Source organism: Ammospiza caudacuta, chromosome 1 (genome assembly GCF_027887145.1).
Source record: "Ammospiza caudacuta isolate bAmmCau1 chromosome 1, bAmmCau1.pri, whole genome shotgun sequence".
Lineage (NCBI taxonomy): Eukaryota > Metazoa > Chordata > Aves > Passeriformes > Passerellidae > Ammospiza > Ammospiza caudacuta.
Genome location: NC_080593.1, coordinates 107,267,635 through 107,294,135, shown reverse-complemented (window position 1 = coordinate 107,294,135; position 26,501 = coordinate 107,267,635). Strand labels below are relative to the sequence as shown.

The following is a 26,501-nucleotide window of genomic DNA, read 5'->3' as shown; positions in this document are numbered from 1 at the left end:
TTTCCATGCAGGTACTGCTCATTATTCACCACGAGTGTGGATCTGAAGAAGAGTTAATTACCTCTATTTTTTTGAGTATGTTTATACTTCAGATACACACAACGTAGTCTCCTTCCCTATTAGATTCTTAGAAGGTAGTTATAAATTTTTTTCTAGTATCCTTCTTGTGGCTTTAACAATTATGATCAGTAACAAAATAAACTATTCCTTACATTTTGGGCAGCTGCATGCCAATCAGTTCACTTAGAACCTCCTGGAGGTCTTTCGCATGCCAGACTTTTAAAACTGAGTGTGTATTTGTGGAGGTAACTATGTTAAAAAGAAATCTTCTAATAAAACTTAGGGCTTTCTCATTCACTGGACTTCAAAAAATAAGTATTTACATGGTTTGGAAATCAGTTATGTGAGCTGAATTTGTTAGTTCTGTTCTAAAATTGAGTTTACTCTGCACTTCTGGGGGAGAATCTAGTTGGGAAATTGTAAGATTCTTTCACATTGTTTTTAGATATAGTTAGGTTACTGTATAAATTATTGTATAAATAATATTTTATCTGTTATGCATATTTTAAAAGGCTAGATGAAGTTTACTTCTCTAGCAAAGCAACTGCTAAATTCTGAGAAATCTGCATAAATTCAGTGTCTAGAACAATAATTTGCCACTTCTGTTTGTAAAAGTACATCGTGTATGTGATTTAGATAAGTGTTTGTTTTATTTAGGGTTGGAAAAAGGAGAGAATCTTGGCTGAATATCCTGATGGGAAGATAATAATGGTTCTTCCTGATGACCCGAAGTATGCACTTAAAAAGGTATGGTGAGAAGGACTGGACTTATATGTCTTGCTTTGCTTGATGTTTTCATATAAGTAATGAGAATGTTCATGGAAAATTTTGTGTTAATTACATGTGAACAGTTGAAATTGGACTCAAAACTGCAGTGGCTCTGTTCCCTTTTCCCCAGAAGGTCAGGTACCTCACTCTTAAGCACTGCTGGTTTCTTCATAGAGAGGCTAGGCCTGGGCAGGGGTGGGAAGAGCATCAGCCAACTGACTTCTTAAAGTTTGGGGTTGGTTTGTTTTAAGTATGCTTGCAGAATGTCTGACAGATATTTTATGTAATATAAACTTCCTGTTTTATTTAAATGCAGTGAAATTTATTAACTTTATAACATAGCACAAATGTAGCACCATTCTCTGGGTGACTTTCTGATAAAAACAGAATTATGTGGAAAGCGGCCTTAAAGTCATCTAGTCCCTTGCCATGTCCAAAGCAGAATTTGTTCTGATTATGATGCATCTGACGACTTTCTAAAAATTCTACCACTAAATGTTTGTCTGACCTCTTCAGACTGTATTACAGTGCTTTGCTGACCATAACATTAGGATGAATGTCTGTCTTAACAGAATCTCCATACTGCAATTTAAGCTCATTAGTACTAATCATTCTGCCACAGCTAAAGAAAACATTCTTCTTTTCCTCGTGGCAGCCGATTTTTTGTGCCTGAACAAACTGATTTTTTTTTTAGCTTAGGGAGATTGACTGGATGTGCTGGTTTTTTTAGTTTATACTCCTAAATAATGTATTTTAGAGCTCCATTCATTATCATGCTCTCTTCTAGCTAATCTCCATTTGTGCCATGACTCGTGTCTTCCCTGAAGCTCTAAAACTGGTCCCAGCACACTAATGGGGACTTAAAGCAGTTGGTACTTCAGTGTCCTGCTGGCTAACCTGTTTTCATACATCTGAAAGTGTCATTTCACTGTAGCCTGGCACTGACTCAGCTTAGCTGGGGATTTGCTGTGGCTAATGGGGACTTTTTACAGTATCCCTGTCACAGGGTCACAGAATAGTTGAGGTTGGAAGGCACCTCTGGAGGCTGAATGGATGCCCAAGACAGCTCTTGCTGCTGGTGTGGCTGTAGCAGGTTTCTTTAGTCTAAGTTACTGAATTAAAAAGAAACTACAGATTTTCACATTTGATGCAGATAAGTTTATTCTTTAAGTTTTATTTTTCTTGTGGGATTCCCCTAATTTTAGTACATTAGTTGTACATTCATTTTTAATATAATGGCTGCAGAAAAAGAAGGAAGACTGTAGCAAATTAAGTCATTTAGGAACAGAGTTCTCTCTAGTTCTGTGTAGCTGAAGTTGATAGAATCTTACAGCTGTCAAAACCATGGGTGCCTGATCTCAAGAATAGTTTTACTTGGTGTTTCAGATAATAGGATGTGTCATTAAATGATTAGTGCCTGAAGGTGAGAAAATAGAGAGTAATTCATACCTGTTAAAATTTATTTTTAAAGCATTTTAACACAGCTTTCTTTACTGTGTGCGTGCCTGTTTATTGGAACAGATTGCCCAGAGAGGGTTTGGAGTCTCCCTCACTGGGGATATTCAAGCACTGTCTGGATGCAATCCTGTGCCTTGTGCTCTGGGATGGCCCTGCTTGAGCAGGGAGGTTGGACCAGATGTGGTACCTTCCAACCTGACCTGTTCTGTGATTCTGTGAAGCAGCATCAGTAATTCTCCTTGTGCATTTCTGCTGTAACTACAACTTGCCTTCAAGAAGCCTATGCCATTTAATACTCCATAGGTGAGAGCACCTTGTTTGTCTTACAGGAGATGAGGGATGTTAGAGGCTGTTCCAACATCCAGATGTAGGTTCAGGAATGCCTCAGTAAAATATAAGCTCATGCATAAGCTTTCATTTATGTTCATGCTGGTGTTTGTCTATTTCTTCTAAACTTGCTAATACTAAACAAAATTTTATTTTTAGTTTCAGTTGCTCTTTGAAAATCAGTGGAGGAGTAAAAAGCTGAAGGAAAGAGAAAATAGTTACTCCTTTAAAACAAATGCCTGTATTTTCTACCTGCCTTGGCACTGTGCCTCTGGTATCTGCTCAAAACCCTTAATGGATTAGTTCTTTCAAGACTTCAAAAATAACAAAAAATCCTAAACTGCTTTAACTTTCCTTGGCGATCTAATTGACTTCTAAAATATCAGAGCTCACAGTTTGATTATCTGCATTCTCTCTATTAGCCTTTGTCTAGTGAAGTTTGGACTTAATGGAAGCTGACTGAGGGTCTCTACTCCTCCTATTTCCAGACCAGTATTGTGGAAGGAACATTTATGCAGATGATGTGTTGCAGGTTACTTGGGCTGATCCTTAACTTTTGGAATAGATTTCAATATTCTAGATACCCTAATACATTTCTGCAAATCTGTGATTTTAATGGAAATTTATAAAAATGTGCATTTAGATGTGTTTCTTATACAGCATTTACAATTATTTTGACAGGTTGAAGAAATCAGAGAAATGGTAGACAATGACTTGGGATTTCAGCAAACTCCTCTCATGTGCTACTCTAGAACTAAAACTCTTCTTTTTATTTCGAATGACAAAAAAGTCATTGGCTGCTTAATTGCAGAACATATCCAGTGGGTAAGTGATTGAATTGGAGAAAGATAATCTATGTCAGTGCTTAATAACTGTTTTACACAGCAAATTATTATTCTGTGTGTGCCTGTTCCACAGAGGAAGAGACTGGGTGGTTGGACCATTCTGAAATGTGGTTAGTCAGTTTTGTGTCGTTGACACTGAGCAGAGACACACAGATGGTGTCACACTTGGCTCAGACCTCATAATTTAAAAACTTGATATAGCTGAGGGGTGAAATTTTTCTTCCTCTGCTGTTACACAGCTCTGGCTTTGCTCTTGCTTGTCAACAAGCAGGTTCAACTCCCTACTCAGCAGAAATCCAACATGGATGAAAGAGTGGATGTTCTGTATGATTGAGTTGAATCACCACAGGGTCAAACAGCTCCACAGGAAATAAATGCAGAGGACAAAACTGCACTGGAAGGCAGTACAAGAGGTCATTGTAGTGCTAATCACTGATGTCACATAATCTGTCTCTTCATTCCAAAGTGTATTGTTTTCTATTGTCCCTTGGGAGTATCAGACAACAAGCAAAACAGTCCTAGCCAAAGCCAGAGAAATTGATGCAAACACTTTAATACAGGTAGTAATAAGGTTTGGATTATTTGTTGCTGTTATTTTAAGTGAGAGAAACTTCAGAGGGTTTTTTCTTTATTTAATCTTTTATAATTTTCTTGATTTTTGGAACTGTTATGAGAAATTAAATGAGATGCAAAAATACAGTCTTTTTGGTAAAGCATTTTAGCAGCCAAGTGTGTTTAACTGAAATAAATTAAACATTAATTCTTTTCTTCAGTCATTAGTGATGCTTTTATAAAGTGACTAATGTTTTTTACATCATCTGCAGGGCTACAGAGTTATAGAAGAGAAGGTTCCAGAAATCAGTTCAGAAAATGAGAAAGTGATATTTGAGAGACAGAAAGCATGGTGCTGCTCAACTTCTCCAGAGCCCGCGATCTGCGGGATCAGTCGGATCTGGGTGTTCAGCATGATGCGCCGCAAGAAGATCGCTTCTCGCATGATAGAGTGTCTCAGGTGAGAGGGCAACATTCCTCAGCCACACGTGGTTTACACACAACTCCCTGCAAGACACTGATTGTTATGCCTATCCCAAGCTTGTATTTTCAAGCTGCTGGTGCTACTGGAGATACGGATTTGAGCACAGTTGACAGTTCCAGTATTAGGGGGGTTCAGTAACTAATGTCAGTACTCTACAGTCGTTTGTCTTTCGCAGAAATCTTTGAGTGTAAATTGTAACAAGTCACCCTGGCAGACTCTGGGGGAAATTCCTCCACAGTAATTATGAGTAAAGGACACAGGACTGTCTTTGGTCCAAGTGTGAGATTACCCATGGACTGGGACCCAACCATTGGCTGATTGTCCATTACTTAGAGGTAGCAAGATGGAAGCAACAGAGACCCAGTGCACCAAACTATTGGGTGTAGTCTGGTGGTTCCAGCTGTTGTTATGTTTTAGCTCTTTTATGTATACTCAGGTTCACTGAACCTTCTGGATATTTTCAGTTTCCATGGAGCTTTAGTAGCTAGTGGTGAGTGTATTCCAGCTGAATGTTTGAGTCCATAAAAAGGACTCAAACATCTCTGCTATTGTCTAGATAAATGTTAAAATGTTGAATCTCCAAACCTTAGGTTTCTTTCCAAGAAGTTTAAATGTCAATTCTGAGTAATGGCAAGAACTGCTCGAATCTTAACGATGGCTGGGCTGTCAGGTTTGTGCTCGCCTCATCTTTTTGGAGTTTCTAGAACGGCTACTGCTGCCTCTGCCAGTCCTCACCCCCTTGGGTATTTGGAAAGCTCAGCAAAGCTGTTTTGCCCTGCACAATTCATCTTGCCCAGCTGGTGGAGCAAATCATGATCAGATCATGTTTTGGCTGACCTATTAACAGTAAAGCTGTATTTCCAGAAGTGTATTAACTTGATGATTTGCTTATGTTTTTGGCAGATTTTTAATAGTGTGTTCTGTAGCTTCCTAGAAACTATTTCTAAAGGAAAGATTTCTCTTCCAAAATGATGCTGAAGTTACTTCCTCAGCTACAGCCCTAAAGGATCTTTAGAATAAATTTTGATGACCTGTTGCAGATAGTGAGGCCTCAGTTTTCCTTGTTACTGTGCACAGCACCTCCCCTTTTGCTGTGCTCTGCTGCTTGTTTGGCCTTCCATTAGCTCACTGCTGTATTCACTAAAAAGTTTTGCATTATTTTGGTGCATTATTGGTTTGTAGAAAGGTCTGATAAGCTCTAGAGCTGGTGTTGATGAGGGAGCCTAGGAAGTTACAGAAGGCAAAGGAAAGGAGTGAGACTTGCTTTGGGATGGCAGTAAGCACTTACATCTGCTCAGCTGCCTAAACCTAAACATTTTCCATAGCAAAAGGTACTTGGAATGGGATAATTTTGGTAACCAGCTAAATCCTGACTTCAAAATGTTGAAGGCATCATAACAGACTGAAGTTCATTTTGAGAATGTCTGCCCCATTTCACTCAGGCTATCACAGTACTTTGGAGTCACAGAAATCCACTTGGCCTTAGCCTTGCAAAATCATCTTCCTGAACACATGAAAGAGAAGAGAATAAAGCTGGTAGTAATTAAAAAGGATTTTGGTCTTTCTGTCTTTTCCTCAGTATTTAATGGTGATGTCCATATGAGTGAAGCTCCTACTTGCTTTTCAAGTACATTTCTGGTTATTTTATAGAAACTAAAGAACTTAAGTCTAAAGGGAGTTTCTTCTGTTTCTAAGGATAAAATAACGCCTCCCTTTAAGACCAGTTGAGGTCTTAAACCCTGAATTCGGTTTTCTAAAATGGCTCACACAGCCAGCCAGGGAATTAGAATGCTATCACTTGATTCCCATTCTCCTTTCAAATAAGACTAAAACATACAGGAAATACTCTTCATGAACAAGTTAATTCTTTTTGTACAGTTAATTACTGAATGTGTATTTAGAAATTATGCCTTGGGGTTGGTCCCTTGAGGCCCCTCCATAAGCACCCCAACTTGATTAATAGCTTGTTTTCATACCAAGTGATTGTAGAGGCAGCCCTAGTGTTCTCATTTCTGTTAAAAAATCTTTGGAATGAATTCCAACTTTTTATTTTAAACTCTGGATTTGAACTCTTGATGTAATTGTTCTGTACAAATATTCCTTCTAAAACACCAGACCCTTGTAAAACCCTCTCCCAGAGCAAGTGGTCCTTCTTGCTCTTTGGAAGGGGGAGATAAATCCTGTGAATAGACCCATCTCCTCATAACAGAACTTCTTCCTTTTGAGTGTCTGTGCCGCTTAATTAATGGTTTGTCACCTAATAGCATAAATATTTTTCATGATTCTCTGAGGGTAATTATCATCTTTTATTTTTTCCTTTTCCTTTTTTTTAAACAGGAGCAACTTCATATATGGCTCATACTTAAGCAAGGAAGAAATTGCTTTCTCTGACCCCACTCCTGATGGAAAGCTCTTTGCAACACAGTACTGTGGCACTGGCCAGTTCCTGGTGTACAACTTCCTCAATGGACAGCACCAGACTTAACTGCTCTGCAGGAATCCCATTTTTATTGGAGACTTCTGCCAAACTGCATGGAGTGGGTGCAGACCTTCAGCAGAAGCCAGGGCCATTTTTATTACAGTGAACTCAGGACTGGTAACAACCAAACGGTTGTACTATTTTATTAAAATTGTAAACAATGCAGTAATAGGCTAACTTTGTTTTTTTAAAAGAAAGATATTTTATTAACTTTTACAAAAGTTTGATTGTATTTTATCTAGTTATTCATGTTTACATGCAGCAGAAAATTGTTCATAGTGGACTGTAAACTAATGCAAAGACTATAGTCTGGCTGACGAGTACATGCTGAAGTTCTTACTGAGGTGATATACCAGTGCTTCCCAGTGCTGGAGCGCTGGGCTCCTGCCCCAGCTCCCACTACCAGCACTTGTCTAACAGAGTTCCAGGCTGTGCCCAGTGGAACTGGGGCAGGAGGTGTGGGCAACCACCCTCACAGGCTGTACGGTGCCTTCCAGGGTGCCCCTGCACCCTGCTCCCTGGCAGCAGCATTGGAATCCTGATGTGGCCCCTGTCCCCTTCTCCCCCAGATTAGTTTTGGAGTTAAAGGTGGAATGAAAAGCCCAAGGACTGGTGTACTCGTCATTCTTCAAGTATTGTACTGAGTATATACCTTTGTTAGTGGACTTCACTTTGATACTTGTCACTCCTTCATAAATCTCTCCTCTTTCAAAGGGTTTGTATGTTGAAAAACTGCTGTGGCCTTTCTTGATCTGTACATAATGTAGATAGATTAAAAATAAAATACTTGATAGCTTTTTTAAAGTTATTCTGTATAATACTAAGTGTGAATGAATCTTCAGTGTATTTCATATTTTTCTTGGCGGGAAAAAAATAACATGCTGATGCTCAATGCCCCCAGGAGCTCTGGATCAAGACCATCCTGGTACAAGGTTTATAGTGAGGTGAGTGGGGGGGCCTTCAGTCTTGAGTAACAGTTTAAAGCCCTAATGGAAGATGGGAAAGATTTAGCTAAGGTTAAACTTAGCATTTGTTTCCATTTTGGAACCTGTGTGCAGTCAGGATGTGCTTGTTCATGGTGTGCTGTCCTTGGTCTAGAGCTAAAGCAAAGACCTGCCACCACATCCCAAACAATGCTCAAGAGTACTTAAAGCTGGAGTAGCAGAACAGTGCTGGATTCTGGGCTGCAGAGGCTGTTTGTTTCCAAGCTGCCATATGTGATTTTTGGGGACTGTGAGCAGCCTGTAAAGAGCTTTGTCAGAAAAGTGGTGCAGGTGCACAGGAACTCTAGAAGTGATCCTCTGTGGTGGGCTCAGAAAGGAAGAGCAGGACCCATTAAGAGAGAGGCAGTCTGGAATGGTAACTTAATATATTCAAATTTAATGAAAGCACATTATAAACATACCATAGCCACAACTTCAGACAGTTTCAGTTCATAAACAGTAACATGAGGTAGACTGACTAGTGAAGCTAGATTCACCAAGTTTTTGGTTAAGAAAACTTTACACTAGGAAAGCAACGTTTTTAACCCTCTTCCAAAATTCACAAAAAGCAATTACATAAGTTAAGCAAAAAGCATCTGCATATGATTCTTTAAATCTTAGTTTACATTCAGTTTTAACCTGTGAATAGACAAGAACATCTACAGGTAAAATATAACGCTGGCCAATTTTCATACATTCATAAGAATGGCCTTAATGGCAAGGCTTAAAACCAAAATGGAATAGCAATCATGTGCCTGTCAACCAAGGGTCTCCTTGCCAGGAATTCACAGGCAGCCAGTTTAAAGTGTTCCATGGGACAGGCCTGTGCTGTTGGGGCTGGTGTAGTGCACTGTGGCCACAGTGTTACCAAAACTTGCTGCCGTAGGGGACAGCACTAAGGAAATGGGTTTAACTATTAGCTGGTAAAGGCAGGCAAATACATTGATTTTCTAAATGCACTCTCAGCCCTCAGGACAATTTTGCTCTGCTCCACCAGTGGGCTAGCTCCTCCTGGTAGTCTCAGCACCTGGAATTTTAAGAACTTAGTGCAAACATCAAATACACGAACAAAAAGGAAACCATTTTTGAACATGTAATACCTGACACTTTTCTACACCACGCTAAGACTGGAGGCTGGCCTTAAGCCCTATGGCAAAACCAGAGCTGCTGGAATACATTCAGGCATGTAGCAAACGCTGCAAGAATCATCTTGTATATCCCTACATCTTCCCTGTGTTAAAATAGGTAAGGCAGGTTGTATCTGAAGGAAAATAAAAATAGATTTACTGAAAGGAGGGGTTGTTCATGTGAAATTTGCTAAATTTACAGCATCAGAAATAATGCTACATCAACGCAGACATATGCAAACCATTTTACTTTGGCCTCTGTCAAATATATTATGTTTATTCATCTGTAAACATCTCTTTGCAAGATAAAAAAAGTTGCTTAATTAACACTATGCCTTAAAAAAAAATGCAGCTTTGGCAGGTCCTTCTGCAATGACTGCAAGTCAGGTATAAAGATGCATTAATTTCATTGCTTTTTTGGGGAGTAAATTCATATTCCTGAATAGCCTTTAAGAACACTTGGCATTTTTCTTATTGATAGAGGGGGTCACGATGTGCAGAAGGACAATTGTTGGGAGGTGTGTGTGCAAACCTCAGTGAGACAACACCTGCTGAGTGGGAGGGGAACAGAGCCCTGCTGCTTCCACCTCTGACAGCCAAATACTACAGCATTGAGTTAGTTCTGGAACACCTTCACAAGGAGCAGTATTGCAGCTGGAAATACAACTGTGTGTGGCTGCTGCAGAGCCAGTGTTTATAGAGGTACGTGGATGATGGTTTCAAGTGATGTGGTCACACATCTCTGCTGCTGGAGAATCCCTCCTGAGCAGTCCCAGCTCCCTGGGATTTCTCCTCTGCTCCCCCCCTTGGAGCTACTGTGGAATACTTTCTGTTTCTCTTGGGTCCAGCTCAGGCACTGTTACTCTCCTGCACATTTCTTGGTGTGTTGCTTCATACAGGTATAACTCAGACCTGATCTCAGCTCTGCAGCCAGCTGGAGTTGAGTGTAAAGGAAACGGAGAGGGAGTTGCAGGCAGTCAGTCCACCACAAAGGCACCGGATGAACAGGAGGATGCATTTCCATACACAAAGAGGGATGGACTGCAAGTTTCCAAAAGCTCTGAGGAGAGTGAGAAACTGAGGGTGAATTGCTGGGAAGTTACTCTGGCCTCTAACTGAAGAGAGAGCAGCTCTGAGAAGCCTTTTGCTTTGGGCCCTGGAGCTGAGGAGGGGGTGCCTGCTGGGGCAAAATACCATTGCTGAGGGTGCACAGTGCCTGCCATGCATTTGCCCATTTGTTCAGGTTTAAGTAGTAAACTTCGAACACCTGTGGAAATTTTGCCAAAGACAGTTTCAATACATACACAATTACAAATTTTAAACTAACACTGCACAGAGAACAAGACTATTCCTCGTAATACAAATATCTACTTTATATTGTAGTTTCAAACCCCTGAGTATTCCTGTACCACAGCACAGAGCTGAAGAGACGTGGTGGGCTCTCCACCTAACTTCGATAAATTCCACATGCTAGGGTAACACATTCAAGCTTACAGCTGCAAGAGGGGAGCAGCTTCTTCCCCTAACTCAGCTGAATATAAAAAGGATTCTTCTTTGACAAAACAACATCCTCTTCCCAGATCCTACAGCTTGGTTGGCTGTGTGATTGGTGTCGGTGGTTGTGAATGATGTGAAAATAAACTGGAATCCAGGATCCTTTAAATCATAACTGATGTGGTAATTTTACCCCAAAGAATAAAGCTACTTCAGAATGTGGGGAATCCTTTAGAGCAGTCAAGATAAATATTGGTTGCACTTTGCTCCACAGTGATTGTACTTTTTAAAAAAAAAGTTCTTTTTTTTTTTCTTTTGTTAGCAGTGTCTCAGCGAAGCTTATATGTGGCGTCCCGTAAGGAAATAGAGTGGTTCATCATCACTACTGTTTGCAGTTTGAAACTCATCCCGAAGTCGGAACTGCCACTCATCCTCCAGCTCCAAGCGGACTATTGTCTGCCGTAGTGAGCTTCTGTCTTGGCATATGACACACAGGGTGGCACCTTCAATTGAAAAGCACATTAGATTCTCAAGGTACAATAACAACTCATTTCCTTCATTGATTTTCCTAAGACATTTTAAAGAAATCTCTGCTGCTAAGGAGGAAAAAAGTAATATTAGCGATATCACCATCAGCCAGTGCAGGCTCAGATCAATCCTTTGAGCCTCAGGACAGAAATGAATGTGTCCATTTGCAGGAAGGCACAGACACGGAGAAGCCAGCATGGTGTGGGATGTGCTTTGGATCACAGGATGTCACTGCCTGACAGCAGTGTTAGTATCATCAACTGCAGCAGACAGAACATTAACTAGGTCTTTAAATTACTACTGATAATTAAGCCCAAATAATAAAGCCTACTTTTCTGTTTATTTCATAGGACATTTGGGTTTGTAGAAGGTCAATGATGAAATTCTACAAAGCCAAACCAGTCTCATTACTGACTTAAGAAAATCTGCTGACTTCCTTAAGTATGAGAGCTGCCCTAGGTAAAGCACTCTGAGTCTGTAATTTCTTCTGTGGCTTGACAAATTTACAAACTTTGTTCCACCTGGTGTTATACATGATCATTTAATAAGCCGGAGAACTGGACACCTTCAGGACCATACCCAACGTGTCTTTGAGCCTTCTTCCTCTGTCCCTGCCCTGCAGGGCCCAAGAGGGCAGAGGAGCACACTTCAAAATGTGGTTCTTGGAACTGGCTGAGGGTCATCCCTATGGTAAGGTAACCCTGCACATGGACCATCCTCAGTCAGCAAGAGAGGGAAATGGCTCAGCTGTGCCACAACTGCACTGGAGCTCTGCAACTCACTTCAGCATTACTGAATTCCTCTGGCAATTTGCTAATTGCCAGCATTAAGACAAAAATAAAGATTTTTATGAGGTTTATCAAGTTCTGGTGAGACAGATCAAATCATCCTTCAGCTAAGAGCCTTCCTTATTACAGAACTGAAGATTTACTGCCATTATAGACTGATTGCCAGAGCAGAATTTCCCAACCTCATCACTAACATCTGTGCTCGCAACTCTAACAAGTTGCTGACTGCACAATTCACTGCCTGATTTCCAAAATCCTTGCTGATGTCCCTTTAAAATAACTTAATGAATGTCATTTATCAACGCTTACCTAAGGTTCAATTATCTGCCAACAGGAACAGAAGTTTCACACACCCCTCAAAAACCACTCCATCTATTTCTTTTGAAAACAGTGCCAAAACAAACTGTGAAAATAATGGTGCTGTTTAATCAGGCTGTTTATTCCTCTGCCTTTCCCTTTTCATCCATGCTGTTATTAGTTGGAAAGGGGCAGCCAGGATGCCCAGCAGAGAAGTGAGGTTACCTTTGAGAAACCTGAACCGCTTGAGGAGCTCTGCACCAACGAAGGAGTCGCAGAGATAGAGCAGAAGTCCACTGAAGAACACCCCTTCACAGTTGACATTGACTGAGTGGGGGCGAGAGCTAATGTAGCAGATGGCCACCTGAAACACAAGGGGGAAAGAAATGTCTCAGAAATGTCTAAGGATGACTTATATGGAATGGAATGTAACTTAAGTGATAACAGGCAAGTCAGCTGGTGCTCTGATAAAAATCCAATCCAACAAGATTGCAGTACTGAGCAAATTTTCCAAAGAAGTAACACGCAGAACAAACCTAGATTCAAATTTGGTCACCAAGTCTGCAACATATTATTTCAGGGCTCTCTGTAATTCAGTTTGATTTTTTTTTCCTCTACAAATTACCTGCTTATAATGACTGTATAGATTATACAGGTTATTTTAATAAGGATACATTTATCAAACAAAGTGATTCCATAAGTAGGGGAAATCCTGATGCTTGTGGTTCCAAACACTCTTGTGTCTCAGTGCTGTGATGGCTGTTATATAACAAAGAGTGCCTCCTCTATCTTACCACTGACCTCCATAAAATTTGTCTGAACAACACCCTTGCTAGACACTGACTCTGCTCCAGACCCAGTTCAAGCTGACCATTAGGTTCAAAAATTCTAAACTCCCCACCTACAGACATCTAGAACATATTTGCAAAAATCTAATTTCCTTGAAACACAGATTCATAAAAAGAAAAACATCAAAGGATGAACACCAGGTTTTGTCAAGAATGGCATCACTTTTGGGGTTTTGCTTTGTATGAAATATTATTTCAGATAGACATGCCCAATTCCTTTGCAAATTATGGAATTGTTTAGGTTGCACTCATTGAGATCCCACTGTTATCATGGGTCCATGAGATCCAAGATCCCTGACTCCAACTGTTAACCCAGCACTTCCAAGTTCACCACTAAACCATGTTGCCAAATGCCACATCTACACATTTTTTAAATACCTCCTGGAATGGTGAACCCACTACTACTCTGGGCAGCCTGTTCCAGTGCTTGACAAACCTTTCCATGGAGAAATTTTTCTCAATATCCAATCTAAACCTCCCCTGGCACAACTTGGGGTTGTTCCCCCTTGTCCCATCATTTGTCATCTGGCAGAAGAGGTGGATCCCCAGCTGGCTACACCCTCCTTTTCAGGTGGTTGCAAAGAGTGATAAGGTCTTTCCTGAGCCTCCTTTTCTCAAGGCCAAACACCCCCAGCCCCCTCAGCTGCTTCTCATCAGACTTCTGCTCCAGACCCTTCACCATCTTCACTGCCCTTCTCTAGACATGCTCCAGCACACCAGTGTTCTTCCTGAACTAAGGGGTCCAAACCTGAATACAGGATTCGAGGTGTGGCCTCCCCAGTGCCCAGTACAAGGGAATGAGCCCCTCCTTAGTCCTACTGGCCACACTATTCCTGGTCCAGGCCAGGATGCCATTGGCCTTCTTGGCCACCTGGGCACACCCTGGCTCATGTTCAGCACCCCCAGATCCTCTTCCTTTGTGCAGCTTCCCAGCCACTCTTCCCCAAGCCTGTAGCACTGCGTGGCGTTGTTGGACCCAAGTGTAGGACCTGGCACAGCCCAGCAGTCACATTAATCCATCACAGACCTCTGGTCTCTACCCACACCAGCCAGCTGGAGGCTTCACCACCAGCTCCTCCAGTGGATTGCTCCTTTACTTCCAGCAGCAGAATCTGTTTGAGACCAAAGTCTTCCAACGTTACCCTTGATGCTGAGGAAGGGCATTTCAACACAACAAAGATATTGAAGTAAAGGTTTGCATTTCCGTGTCCCCATCATCCCTGCAAATCTCTTGTACCTCCAGCCCGATGTTCAGGTAGCAGTCGATGGCCAATACCGGGTTCTTGAAGTTGTGGATGGCCTTGGGGAAGAGTTTGTAGGTTGCATGTTGAAGGAATTTCTCCAGGAGGAACTGAGACGGGGCTGCCAACAATGTGTGCTCGCTGTCAGGGGCACAGACGTACTGAAGAGGCATTATTGGTGCCACGCTGTCTGAGACCTGCAGTGAAACCAAGGGGAACCCTTTTAACCCACCTGCTCTGTGTATTTGCTCTGCTGGAGTTCCTCTAACCGGGGAAGGGATTGCCATGGACAGAGCAGGAAGAGAAAGACGAGGAACAAAAGGATCAAAACTCCCCATTCGATTTTCACAAAGCACCAAAGCACAGAAATAAATTAATTGCTCATTCTGTGCTTGCTATGTACTTCTGTGGATATCTGCTTGCCTAAAGAAGGGACATAAAATGGGGAGTTCAAACTGTCACAGTGGCCTTCATCCTGCCTTATTGTGGGCATTATATATTACATACTCCTTGTGCGGAGTCATCCATAAAAAGCGTTTTCAATGGGGTTTTCTCATAGGCCAGTCTGTTACTAAAGATTCCACTGCAACCACAAGAAAAGGAAAATCAGAAAATTATCTTAAAAATACTTAAACCCAGAAATACTTAAACCCAGAGTTTAGTCAGTTAAATTGTGAAGTACAGGAGGTGTCTTTTTTATAGGAAGATGGTGTGGGATGTGTTCAAAACCACCAGGAACACAAACTGTAAGATTCCTAGATTAAAGACAATCCTTTGAAATACATCTCCATAGGCATAGGTGTAACATACTCTGTGTAAAATATTTTATATATTTTAAAAAATACTTGGATTTCCTGGGGAGATTTCAGAAGGTTGTAGTTTTTAGAGCCTTTCCTCAGCCCTCTTTTTGTTAGGAAGTGCAAGGACTGAAACCCATCACAAATCAGCAAACACCAGAAACTTGTAGCTGTGCTGAATTTTTGCAACTGAATCTGGTACAACTTGCTTGCTTTGGATCAGTCTGCAAAATCTTCCTCTATCAGAGATACCACTGAAAAACTACACCAAACTCTTCCCAATCTCAGTCCGTATTCTAATAGATTAGGAGGATTTGTTTAGTAATTTATAAATAGCAAAATGTTTCTTGTTTTCTATTTTTGATGCAGCAGCCCTACCATGGATTAAGCCATGAATGTCAAATGTCAAATAAGTACAAAATAAATCTAAGAACTAGAGAATTCATTATTTCTAGGGAAAACTGATTTTACCCCTTAAGTACACCAGACTTACCATGATTTTTGGCTTAATAACAAAGTCCTTTTGTCCTCCAACCTGAATATGTTTCTTCATGACACTGAAGTTGTTAAAGCGGCAGATGAGGAGGCCGCTGCTGTTGGTCCTCAGATTAAAATCCACATCTTCACAGAAGTACCTGGACATTAAACACAAGATCACTAAAGCAGCTGTGTGGCTGCTGTGCACAGCCATTCACACACCCCCTGCTGAAATGCACCACTGTGGGCTCAGCAGAGATTTTTGGAGATCATCTGATATGGTGCCACAAATTTTCTGCAGAGTTCCAAAGACTCATTCCTTCAATGTGCTCCTGGTCAAGGAAAGCAGCTGCTGGTCACCCTAAACCCAAACTAGTCTTCACTTTTCAGCGTGCCTGTGTGCTTCTTCCCCACACCAAATCTGGATTGCAGTCAGGCTCATCACACACTGGCATCAATAATTTCCTCCCCACCCTTTACTTCTTTTTTTGAAATTATTTTTATGTTTGGGGTTTTTTGTATTACGTATTTTGGACTTGGCAGAAGCTCTGCAGTGACCAACTTCCACCTCTGAACAAACCAGTTCCATATGACATATTTCTCCATAAACTGGAATTAGGGGAAAAATATGGCTTTAACAAATACTTGGCTATGGGAAAAAAGCTGCTGGGAAGTAATCCTAGTCCTCCACTATTCATGATGTTGTTCATTTCTATGGGCTGACTCCCACCTCATGATTCAATCTGACAGAGAATGTGAAATTAAGAGCTACGAAATTCACACCAGCTTGCACTGAAAGGCCACAGTTCCTCACTGAAACACACAGCATCCCTGAAAACAGCAACAGGAGCCCAAGGTGAGAAGCTCCAGGGCCATTTATGGCCAGCAGAGACAGGGTTTATTTGGAACTCGCTTGTCTGGGGAGAAGAATTATTGGGTATTTCTTCAATCTGTGATGAAGCTAGCAATAAAGGCCCATGATATGGGTGCTTTATTGAAAATGCTTTAGGATGAAGTCAGGTGAGAGTGGGGGTGGGGGGGGTGGGAAGGAAGGAAATAGTAGAAAGTAATTTTTTCATCTGTTTTTCTTGCAAACTCAAGTGGCAAGAGGGAGGACAGCTATATCTGAAGGAAATACAAGGAATCCCTCCCTCTAGGCACTCTGGAAGCTCCCCATTCTTCCTGTAACTGATGCCATTTTGGCTCCTTTCTTGTACTTTTGGTGTCCCAATTATTTTTTCTCCTCAAGTTTCTTCTTTCCTCACTTTTTCAGTCCTCTGAAGCCCTTTCTTACCCTTGATCTGTCTTCCCCAGGTTTTCTTGGCTTACAGCAGTTTTATTTTGATGCCTTACTCATTCAGATGAAACGTATATCACGTTGTGTTTTATTTTTGTGATTCTGCACTCATTACCTAAGGTAGGATATTTTTCTTTATCTCAACAGCATTCAGAAACATTGTGAAAAGGTTGTTATCAAGCCAATATGCTATTTTTCCACAGATATATATGTGCTGCCTACCTGTTTAGGTCATATTGCACATTCTGGGTCAGGTCTATGTTGAGCAGTATAAAATCACGGACATGGCACCTGGAGAATGGAGCCTTTGATTTCCTGGTGTTCAGCTTGCTGTTCCATTTCTGAACACCCAATATTGCATAATGAACAATTTTGGGGGTGGCTTCAATGTGTTGGAGGACACTTTTCAAAGACACATTCTTGCTGAAACTCCCAGGCTCCAGGGACTGGCTGCAAAACATGATCATACACAACATACAAACATATTTTATTATTTTTATATTACATACACTGCAAATTCATACATGTGTGTGTATTAAAAGGACCAAAAAATTACATTGACAACTGAGAATGTTTACTCCAGATGCTATAAAAATATGTACATAAATGAAGACTCATAATTGCACCTCATCAGGGCAACCATTCAGAAAATGAGCCTTTCAGCAAAGTAAGTTCTTACACAGCAATTTAAGAAGGGAAAAGAAGTCACCTTACACATAATTTTTGGAATGCTATTTTCTCTGTACTGGACAGTGTAAGCACTGAGAAGGTCAAGAGCTTAATGCCTTCTAAGTTCCCCAAATAAACTGTTTGCTCTGGGAAACAGAGATTGAATCAAAAGAAAGTAACATATTGAAAAATCCCTCAAACAGTGGCTAGAAAGAAGAGTGGCTCTGGGCAAAGAACAAACACAAGCAGAGGTCTGTTGGAGGTACTGACACAGATGTAAGGGCACAGCCATGTGGAAGTGTTCAACAGCAGGTGTTGAACTGAATGCTGGTGGCCAACAAGACAAACATTCTGCCTTCCTACTGCTCTGATGCTGGCATCCCTGCCAGATGTTGGAGATGAGCCTTGGTCACAGATGTGCTGCTGGCAGTGCTGGAGCAGTGCAAGGAGCCAGCGTGGGTGGGCACCAACCTGGACTGCTCGTGAGGGCTGTGCATGTTCCACAGGACACAGGAGTCGTCCATGACCACGATGAAGGGCCACACGCACTGGCGCTTCACTCCCAGCTCCTCCAAGCGGTTTCGCTCCAGTTCCAGGTTGTGGTAGGAAAGTTCCTTAATAAGAAACCTGGCAGCACCTGAGGAAATACCATAAAGATGATGTACAGACATCTTTATTAGATTTTATCACTCTTTCCAGAGAAAGGTAACACAAACATCTGCAGTCATTACCCTTTCTGAACTTAGTGCTCATATCACCTTAGTTTGAAAAGAAATCTGTATGTCCATTTTCAGTGTGATTAAATATAAAAGGCAGATTCCAAGAAGACTGGATGCTTTAAGACACTCTGCAGAACACAATTCTCTGGGTATTAATGAAGTAACCTTGAACCAAGAAGGGGCTAAGATTCTAAAACTGAAGCTATGTAAAACTTCTTGCAGAATAAACTCAGCATCCACGAAAACAAATTCCAAAGTTCAAGACCCCAGTGTTCAGCTGCAGTTAATATTTACCTTCTGCTAACAAAAACATTGCAACTTGAATATGTGTAAAACATCTAGAATTTATACAGCAGGGTTGAGTAAAATGAGTGAATAAGGCCCATAAAACATCAGACTTTAAGCTGAGGAGGCAGTGATCCATGCAAACATATATTCCATGCCCCTGTCAGCAGTTCTTCCACATTTTTGCACAGACATTGCTGCTGTTATCACAGCAGGTATGTGAGGAGCTGCTGCATTTCCTGCAACAGCATGATCCACATTGTCCAACATAGATTTTGGTACCTTCACAGCAATGCATTGATGGTGGCTCTTACCAACTCCGGCGTTGTTGAACATGCCTGGCAGGACAAGCATGATGTGGTTGGGCCAGTATTTTCGGTAAAGTGGCATTTCATACTCCTTGACTACCAGGAGGTGCAGGTGGCTGATGCCTTCCATGGCATGGTAGAGGTTCAAGAGCCCATGCTCATGACGCCCACTCGATGGGGTGAAGATAGGACTCTTGACTGCATTCAAATTCTGCCGGAACACAAGGTATTTTGGCAACATTATGTAAAAAAGCAGGTTATTCCTGGTAGGGACTTCCATTTGTTTATTTTTTATACCAGGTTTTAACATCACTGATTATTGCAACACATATGAACTGGACACTAGGAACAGAAAAGCAGGATGTCTGCCGTCAAAAAACCCATTCTAAGGACAGTCAGGAAAGATTTACACAAAGGACTTTAAAACAAAAAGACAACAGAAAAACCTCCCCCCATTAATTTGCATATGTATTGCAAGCTGCCTTCGTGCAGCAGATGGGTGAGAGCAGCACAGAACACACCTTGTCAGAAACGAGTGGGAGTCGCATGCTTTCAAGATGTTTTCCCTGTTTGCTGAAGACAAAATGGTTCTCTTTGGACTTGGGGATTATAAAATGCAGCTGAACCTCTTCTCCCAGCATCGAGGATGAAAACGTGAATGCATGCAGAGTGGAGTCAGACACCTGAAGACAAATAAGCAGCAAAAAGAGGTTTCCAAGCAGGTAACGCAGAAGGAGTATGTAAGGAGGAGGAGTTCTTTCAGTTCTTTCAGTACTGGTAGCCATCAGAGAAGAACATCCAAACCACTCTCTTTCAGTAATAATTTTTCTCACAATAAGGTACATTATTGAGGCCTTGCTATTAAAGGAATCAGCTTTCTGTACCAGTAATGGTCTTTGGCCAAACTGGACTCTTCTGAAGTCCATTTCAGCTAGGAATTATTTCTCAGTATTTACAAAGAGAAGTCAAATACACAGATACATACACACTCACACACACACAGATATGCACATCAGAAGAACTGTCCACATCAATTTACCTAGAAGATTCAAAGAGCAGTGCAGTATGAGGGGGTGCCTCCTCAGCAGCATGCACTGTCATTCAGACACCTCAGTAGGAGCACTCCTGTATTGGTGTCAGTATAGTATTCATCCTGTGGCAATACTCTCCTAAGCAGTAGTGTGACCAAAGCAACCACACCATTAACAAGGCTATGAAGAATTTGGGTGAGTTTAAGTTTGCACAGCACTTCACTGAACCATGCAAGTGCATACAAATGCCTACACAGCTGATAGATTTCATCCTACAAAAGCATCTGTCTTACTACAAAGTCAAATCACTTACTCTTACCAATGAGCTTTCCATAATCTTTTGCTAAAAATTGAAATAATTAGCCTAAGATGGAAAATGCAAGCGACTTTATTTAGGTTGTGTTAAAGCATTTAAGAATCCCTCTCTCTTCATGTTCGCTATCCAGTGACTCCCCTTTGAAAGTGTAATTTTCCTGAGCTTAATTATCTTAATTCTATATACACAGCTTACACTGGCACATAGAAGTAGATGTTTATATTTATTAGTACTAGTTATGTTTAACCACATGCACAAAGATAAGTGGAGGGAACAACAGATGTCCTTGGGGAGGATTTGCTTCTGTCAACGGACTTAATGAAGCATGAGGTTTAGATCAGACCTGCTGGTGCTGCTCTGAGGGAACTGGCATTGTGCACTGCCAGGTCAGGGTGTCTACACTGCCATATCTTAATAGCAAGCTGCTGGAAAACATTAGCAAGCAAGGAATGAATGAATGGAGATAAGAAACTTCCAGGTAAATTGCTGCTGGTGGTTAAGAAATAATGTGTGAGCTATTAACCAGGAATAATCTTACTTGCCAGTCTTCTGTGAGCATAACTGTTTGCTTTAGAAATGAAAGGATTTTTTAACTAAACAGATTAAAATGTTCATTTTGGTCCAGTGACTCATAAGCTACTGCTGAGAAGGATGCACAGTTACATACAAAGAAAGGAAGAAGGAGGTCTTGCCATCTCCCATCACAGGTGTGGATGGCTGGCATTTAGGTTAGACAAGCATTTCTCTTATTTTTTACAGTCTTCTCTGCTGAGACACTGGAAACCCTCTGGGCAGGCTGAATAATGCTTTGGCTTCAGAAAACTAATCACAATATTCACCCTTTGCCAGAGGCAGCTGCAGAGGAAAACTGCTCATGCAGAACGAGGCAGACACAGTTGATGCTCCTGGGTCTGTAGCTCAATATCTCCCCTGAGAATGGAAGAATTAAACAATTCCATCTGAGGCAAGGTGGATGAGTGGAAAGCATGAGTCCTGAGATGAGAGCAGTATGCCTGGAGAGACCACAATAAATAACCAAGGATGCAGTTTCCCCTTGCACCTTGACACCAACCTGTGCAGCAGGATTAATGTCCATGTACTGATGGCACTGCTCACAGTGATGGAAGGTGTTGTAAGCTGCATATTTAGTCAGCATCATGGACACGGTCTCCCTTTTCTTAGGTTCTTCTGATTTTGTTTCTTTGCTTGCTTCTGTGCACAAAGAAAAGAAGTAACAGAAATTTTAGGAGCATTAAAAAACAGAGATTGTGATCCTGGTAAAAAATGTGAAGAATACATAAATGTATTTTTTCAATTTCATTGTGGCGATTAAAGGTTCTTGTGAACTTGTGTTCAAATGAACCAATAAACACTGAATCTCTGTAGGAAAGTATTCCTTATAAAGTCTACATTTTACTTACCTTGTTTCACTCTTGAGAGTTGCTCTGTGTACACAGGACTTATATTTCTGTACTTAGGGTCATGTACACTCAGGTCAAAAGATATTTTGCTGAAGATTTCAATGTCTGGCCAGTGGTCATTGCTAGACTGAGTAACTTCACTGTTTTCTGTATGATCTGGAACAACACACTTCAGGTAAGCAGAATCAGATACCCACCAAATGATGCTTATGTGATGATTGCTGCTTTACAGTTGCATTGGAACTCACACAGGCAAACATACACACACAGAGCAACATCTCTGAACATCATAAATACTACCAGTGAAATTACAATCCACAAAGCCATTTCAAAGAAATGGCAATTTCTTAGAAACTGTGTGCAGGAGAAGAAGCTTCCTAAGTATCTTTCATGCTGCTGAGGTGTAATTCACTCTGGTTTAAGCTTAAAATGCTCAGATGAATGGTCCTATTTGTGCAGAAGGCACAGGTGTAGTAGTTTAGAGCCCCTCTGTGATGGAATGAAGAGCACTGGGTAAATGAGAAGCAAAAGTATCCAAAGGCAGAAGGATGAAAGCAAGGAAAGAGAGGCTGTGTGTATTTATGAGCTAGTAACTGGTGGTACATGATAAAGGCAGTAGAAGAAATGCTCCTATTACAGAATAGGATGTGGCTAGGAAGGATCAAATGAAACTCTTCTGTACTGATCCAACAGACATAAGTCTAAAGTAGAAAATCACGTTTCAGCAATGGGAATGGTAGAAAACACTGGCCTAAGAAAACAGCTTTGGAGTGCAGCTTGAACATGAGTCAATTCAGATTAAAATGAGATGGAAGAACACTTGAAAATAGGTGTGTAACTGAGGTTACTGATTTTAGAAAAGTGAATTCAGGGGAAATGAAGATTGGGTCTACAGACAAGCACAGGCTCACCATACCCTGATGCAAGAGGAGAGACAGTAATCTAAAGAGCTCTGAGTCCATTACTTTGACCTGGGTAATATTCAAAATTTGGAGAGGGTGAAAGAAGTAATTAAAGATGTTGAATTAAATTAAAAATGAGGTAAAATGAATATAGGTTGACTAAATAAATCCTGTGTTACTTTCATTATATGGCTATGAAATACCTATTCACTGGACAAAGGAAATGCAATGAATCTTATCCTTCTGGACTCAAGTACTTGGGATGATACTATAGGACAAATTATTAATGCAGCTGAAGAAAATGGAGAATGGTCTGTACATTGAAAGAGTTGACTAAATAAATAGAAGATGGCAGCATAAAACATTGTAAGGCAGGTGAGATTACCAGTGAAGTTAAAAGGTCAGTAGAGGGGCACATTGATTAATATTTTCACTATTCTCACCAGTTTAAACAAAAATTTGGTTTAAGTTTGCTGGTGGCACTCTCCTAAGAGTCATTGTCAACATGGAAAAGGAATTGCTGGACAGAATTCAATGGCCTGAACAACTGTGACAACAAAAACTAGGTGATATTTAACAGAAAAATTGTGAGTCATATGTACATTAAAGGATTAATAACAAGCATTTCTGCAGCAGGTTGGGAGCACCTTGGTTGGAAATGACAGAGTTGCTGAGAAACCCTGGAGTACAAGCTAAGCATCAATGCCACTGAAAAGGGAGAATGGAAAAGACCATTCACAGGTTTCATCAATCATGGGGCTTTCAGTGGGGGCAGGGAAACACATGAGCTGTCGTAGGCTGGGCTGGTTAAACATTCAGTTCTGCTCACCCATGCACCAGAAGAATAAATTGAAAATAGATGTGCAGGCCAGAGTACCAAACTGATAAAGAGAATGAAGAGCCTGTCATTTGTGAGAATTCTGTAAGAAGATCCAGACTACCTAGATGAATGCTGAAGGGGAGGTAAGATAGTTGCCTGACCACTCCAAAGAAACAAACCTCAAAGAAGAAAAAAAGTATTTTAATTTAAATTATTATGTTTATACATAATATCCTAAACAGAATGTGTATAAATGGGACAGAAACATATTTGGAGTGGAGAATAAAGTAGTATTAAAAATAATGAGAACACAAGGGCTCTGGAGAAGCATTCCAACAGAAGCAGTGGGAGCAAAAAAGCCGCAACCAAAAACCCAACCAAACCCAAACTGCTCTTCTGCTGGAGTTCCATGCATTCCTGGCAGGGGTGTGACACATTGCCATGATCTCAACAGGCCAGTCAGCATGGTGCAGAACATCTCCTGCATTTTCACATTTCATCCCAAGTTTCTGAGGTACTTTAGTTCAAATAACAAAGGAATAACTGCCCCCAAAGCTCAAAATCAAAGGAAAATATATTTTTCCCTTTTCTCTTTTTCCTTTTTTGCATTAATAACACTGTAGAACAGAAATATTAGTCTTTTCAAAGGTCCAACAGCAACTACATTTTCAGAATGCCAGTCTAATGATCATAAGAATTATGTACCAGAACACCATGAAGAGGACTAATTTTTAAAAGGTTTTGCTTTTCTCAAGGCAAAGTCCTGCCATGGCAGTTAATGGATCTGCGAGATCTGACAAATGAGCACAAATCCAAAGAGGATCCCATTCCCCTTTATCCTCAGCATAAAACCTGCAAACTGCAGACAGGAGACAATCTTACTGAAAAAGGATACATAACTTCTAAATAAATATAAATAATAGTTAGGTTTCAGCCAGGAACAAAATGTTCTTAAATGTCCTGTCTACTTAAAAGCAGACAGCACTTAAAAACCTGCAAGGAGAGAGAATATGGGCAGATGCTGCCCATTTACAGCTTTGTGCTCACTTTTGTTTGAGTTCTACACAGATGTATCAGCCTAAAATACATTTAATAATTCTCAGATAAGCCCATCATAAAGTCCACTTTTTTATCAATGTATACTGAAAAATATGCAGACACCTAGAGTCTAGCTACACACCAATGGAGAGGACATGTAGTAGGTGTAATTCATAGACTTCTAGTGAGCTTAAAAACTTCCTTGCTGACTAATACACAAGTAGGCTCTTTATGATACATCTTAAGAATACCTACTAAATACTTACTGGCATTAATCTCTTCTTCATCATACACATCCACTTCCAGCAACCGGATCAGCATGCGGAAGAGAATCCTTAGGAACTGCAAGTATGAACCAGTCTTTCCAACCTGAGCCAGAGATGGAAAAAAGTCTAAATGCCAACCCAAAGTTCTACAGTGGAAGTTTGGTAAATTTCACATAAATGCCTCTGGGCTTACCCCAGAGCTCTGTGTTCAGCTCTGCCTGAAAACACTGCAAGATGTAATATTGCCCACTATACTGAAAACACTTTTACTAAATTGGTCTCTGAGCACAACCTGGTCACAGTCTGTGTCACTTTGGTATGCAGGGAGATCAGCAGTGATAATTGCTTCTCTCCTGATGACAATGTTATGCCCAGTGCCACCCACACGTGTTTCACTTAGGCTAAAACATGACATGAAGCATGACCCTTCCTCTCCTTACCACTTTCAGCATGGACTTGGCCTTAAAATTTGACTTTGATTTTTGACCTCAGAACACATCACTGCAAACTTGGCCCCCCTCAGACTGCTCAAAAGGCAGGAGGAACTTACTTGTGGTGGCCCTGTCAGAAGCAGCCTCCGGGGGTGGAAAGTCCTGGCGCCAGACGCCTCGGCCTGATTGCTGAAGTCCGCGTGGTGCTGCCGGGCCGTCGTCCACTGCCTGTAGTACAGGGACTGCTCCTCACTGCTCATGTCCTTGTGCAGCAGAGGCCTCAGGGAGCTCAGCCAAGACACGTCAGCGTGAGGCAGGAGGGAAGAGGAGGAAGGCAAGTTCCCATTTTTCTGTGAGCTCAGGAGGCAGTAGGCGGCTTTGGACAGGATGACGATGCGCGGCAGCGCCACACGGACAGCCCTGCTGTCCTTGGCTGACTGGGCAGGCCACTGGAAGGTCTGGGAGACTGAAGACAGCGAGGAGAGCTTGGGAGTGGTGCTGCTGGCCATCTGGTTACCCAGCGAGTCACATTCCTGTTTCAGGGTCTCTCTGGCTGTAAAGCTGGAGTAAGCTCCCTCGTCTACTGAGCTGTGTGCCACAGCCTGGAAGTTCAGGGATGGTGCCTGTTTCTGAGACTTGTCTGTGGCACTCGAGGAGCTCACACCATTGTCAGCCAGGGAGCCTGGGAAAACAAACAGCAGGCAATGAAAAGTTACTGACTGATGAAAGAAGTCCATTAATTCATTTGATCTATGTAACAATCCTAATGCATAAACACTTCTGTTCAGTGAATGCTGCTGTGGCTTAGGTCAGTGTTTCACCATGTACGAAGAAATAATTTACATCTGTCTGTCCCTTTGGCTGGAGAGGCAATGCCCTGCTGCAACAGGGGTCAGACTCCAAGTGCTCACTCCTCATCTCTGTATTCTAGCTATCATTTCCCATCTAGGATTTGGAATTTGATAATACAACGTTGTGAAAGTCAAGTTTAACAAACCACTGTATACACAGATCAATTGCATCTTCCTTTCTATGAAGAACAGAGCATTTATTTCACTGCAACTTGGACATGAGCTGGGCTATGTCCCCTCTTCCCTACCTGTCAGGTTTAGTTAGTGTATGGGAAGACCTGGTGCATAGCAAAGACCCAGTTCAGCTGCCCTCATACCTCAGACTCATAGGGAAATAAAGGGAAGGGACCAGAAGTGTCTGCAGAAGGCAAAGAAGGGAAGGCTTGGTGGGAGGTGATGCCTGAAGAGGTAGGACAAGATCCAACCATTCTGTTGGTCTTGGCAAGGAGGTAGATAGCCATCCTCATCCATAGGTATTCCCAGAGTTACACAGCATTTTTCTATTCCTAGAATTTTATACTAGCCCTTTTTGGTCTGATTTTTAAGATCTTTTCAGGATCCAAGCCAGCAACAAATGTGAAATGAAAGTTTAAA

At 41.4% G+C, this 26,501-nt stretch overlaps 2 protein-coding genes across 4 annotated transcripts in view; one reads left to right on the top strand and one right to left on the bottom strand.

Annotated features, from left to right (window-relative positions):
* Nucleotides 1-7,752, top strand: part of ESCO1 (establishment of sister chromatid cohesion N-acetyltransferase 1) — a 32,758-nt gene extending 25,006 nt beyond the window's left edge. The window contains exons 9-12 of the mRNA XM_058808837.1: nt 718-807; nt 3,295-3,438; nt 4,283-4,470; nt 6,832-7,752. Coding sequence (XP_058664820.1) covers nt 718-807; nt 3,295-3,438; nt 4,283-4,470; nt 6,832-6,979 — 570 coding nt within the window. The 3' untranslated portion in view covers nt 6,980-7,752. The remainder of the gene's footprint in view (nt 1-717; nt 808-3,294; nt 3,439-4,282; nt 4,471-6,831) is intronic.
* Nucleotides 7,753-8,337: 585 nt separating this feature from the next.
* The window catches only part of GREB1L (GREB1 like retinoic acid receptor coactivator), a 61,130-nt gene continuing 42,966 nt past the window's right edge, over nt 8,338-26,501 (bottom strand). For all 3 annotated transcript variants that reach the window (XM_058805711.1, XM_058805719.1, XM_058805727.1), the window contains 12 exons: nt 25,176-25,738; nt 24,626-24,728; nt 21,600-21,755; nt 21,251-21,390; nt 19,353-19,514; nt 18,838-19,042; nt 17,991-18,156; nt 17,073-17,300; nt 15,570-15,711; nt 14,276-14,476; nt 12,416-12,554; nt 8,338-11,080 (listed from right to left, as the gene is read on the bottom strand). In XM_058805711.1, coding sequence (XP_058661694.1) covers nt 10,917-11,080; nt 12,416-12,554; nt 14,276-14,476; nt 15,570-15,711; nt 17,073-17,300; nt 17,991-18,156; nt 18,838-19,042; nt 19,353-19,514; nt 21,251-21,390; nt 21,600-21,755; nt 24,626-24,728; nt 25,176-25,738 — 2,369 coding nt within the window. In that variant the 3' untranslated portion in view covers nt 8,338-10,916. The remainder of the gene's footprint in view (nt 11,081-12,415; nt 12,555-14,275; nt 14,477-15,569; nt 15,712-17,072; nt 17,301-17,990; nt 18,157-18,837; nt 19,043-19,352; nt 19,515-21,250; nt 21,391-21,599; nt 21,756-24,625; nt 24,729-25,175; nt 25,739-26,501) is intronic.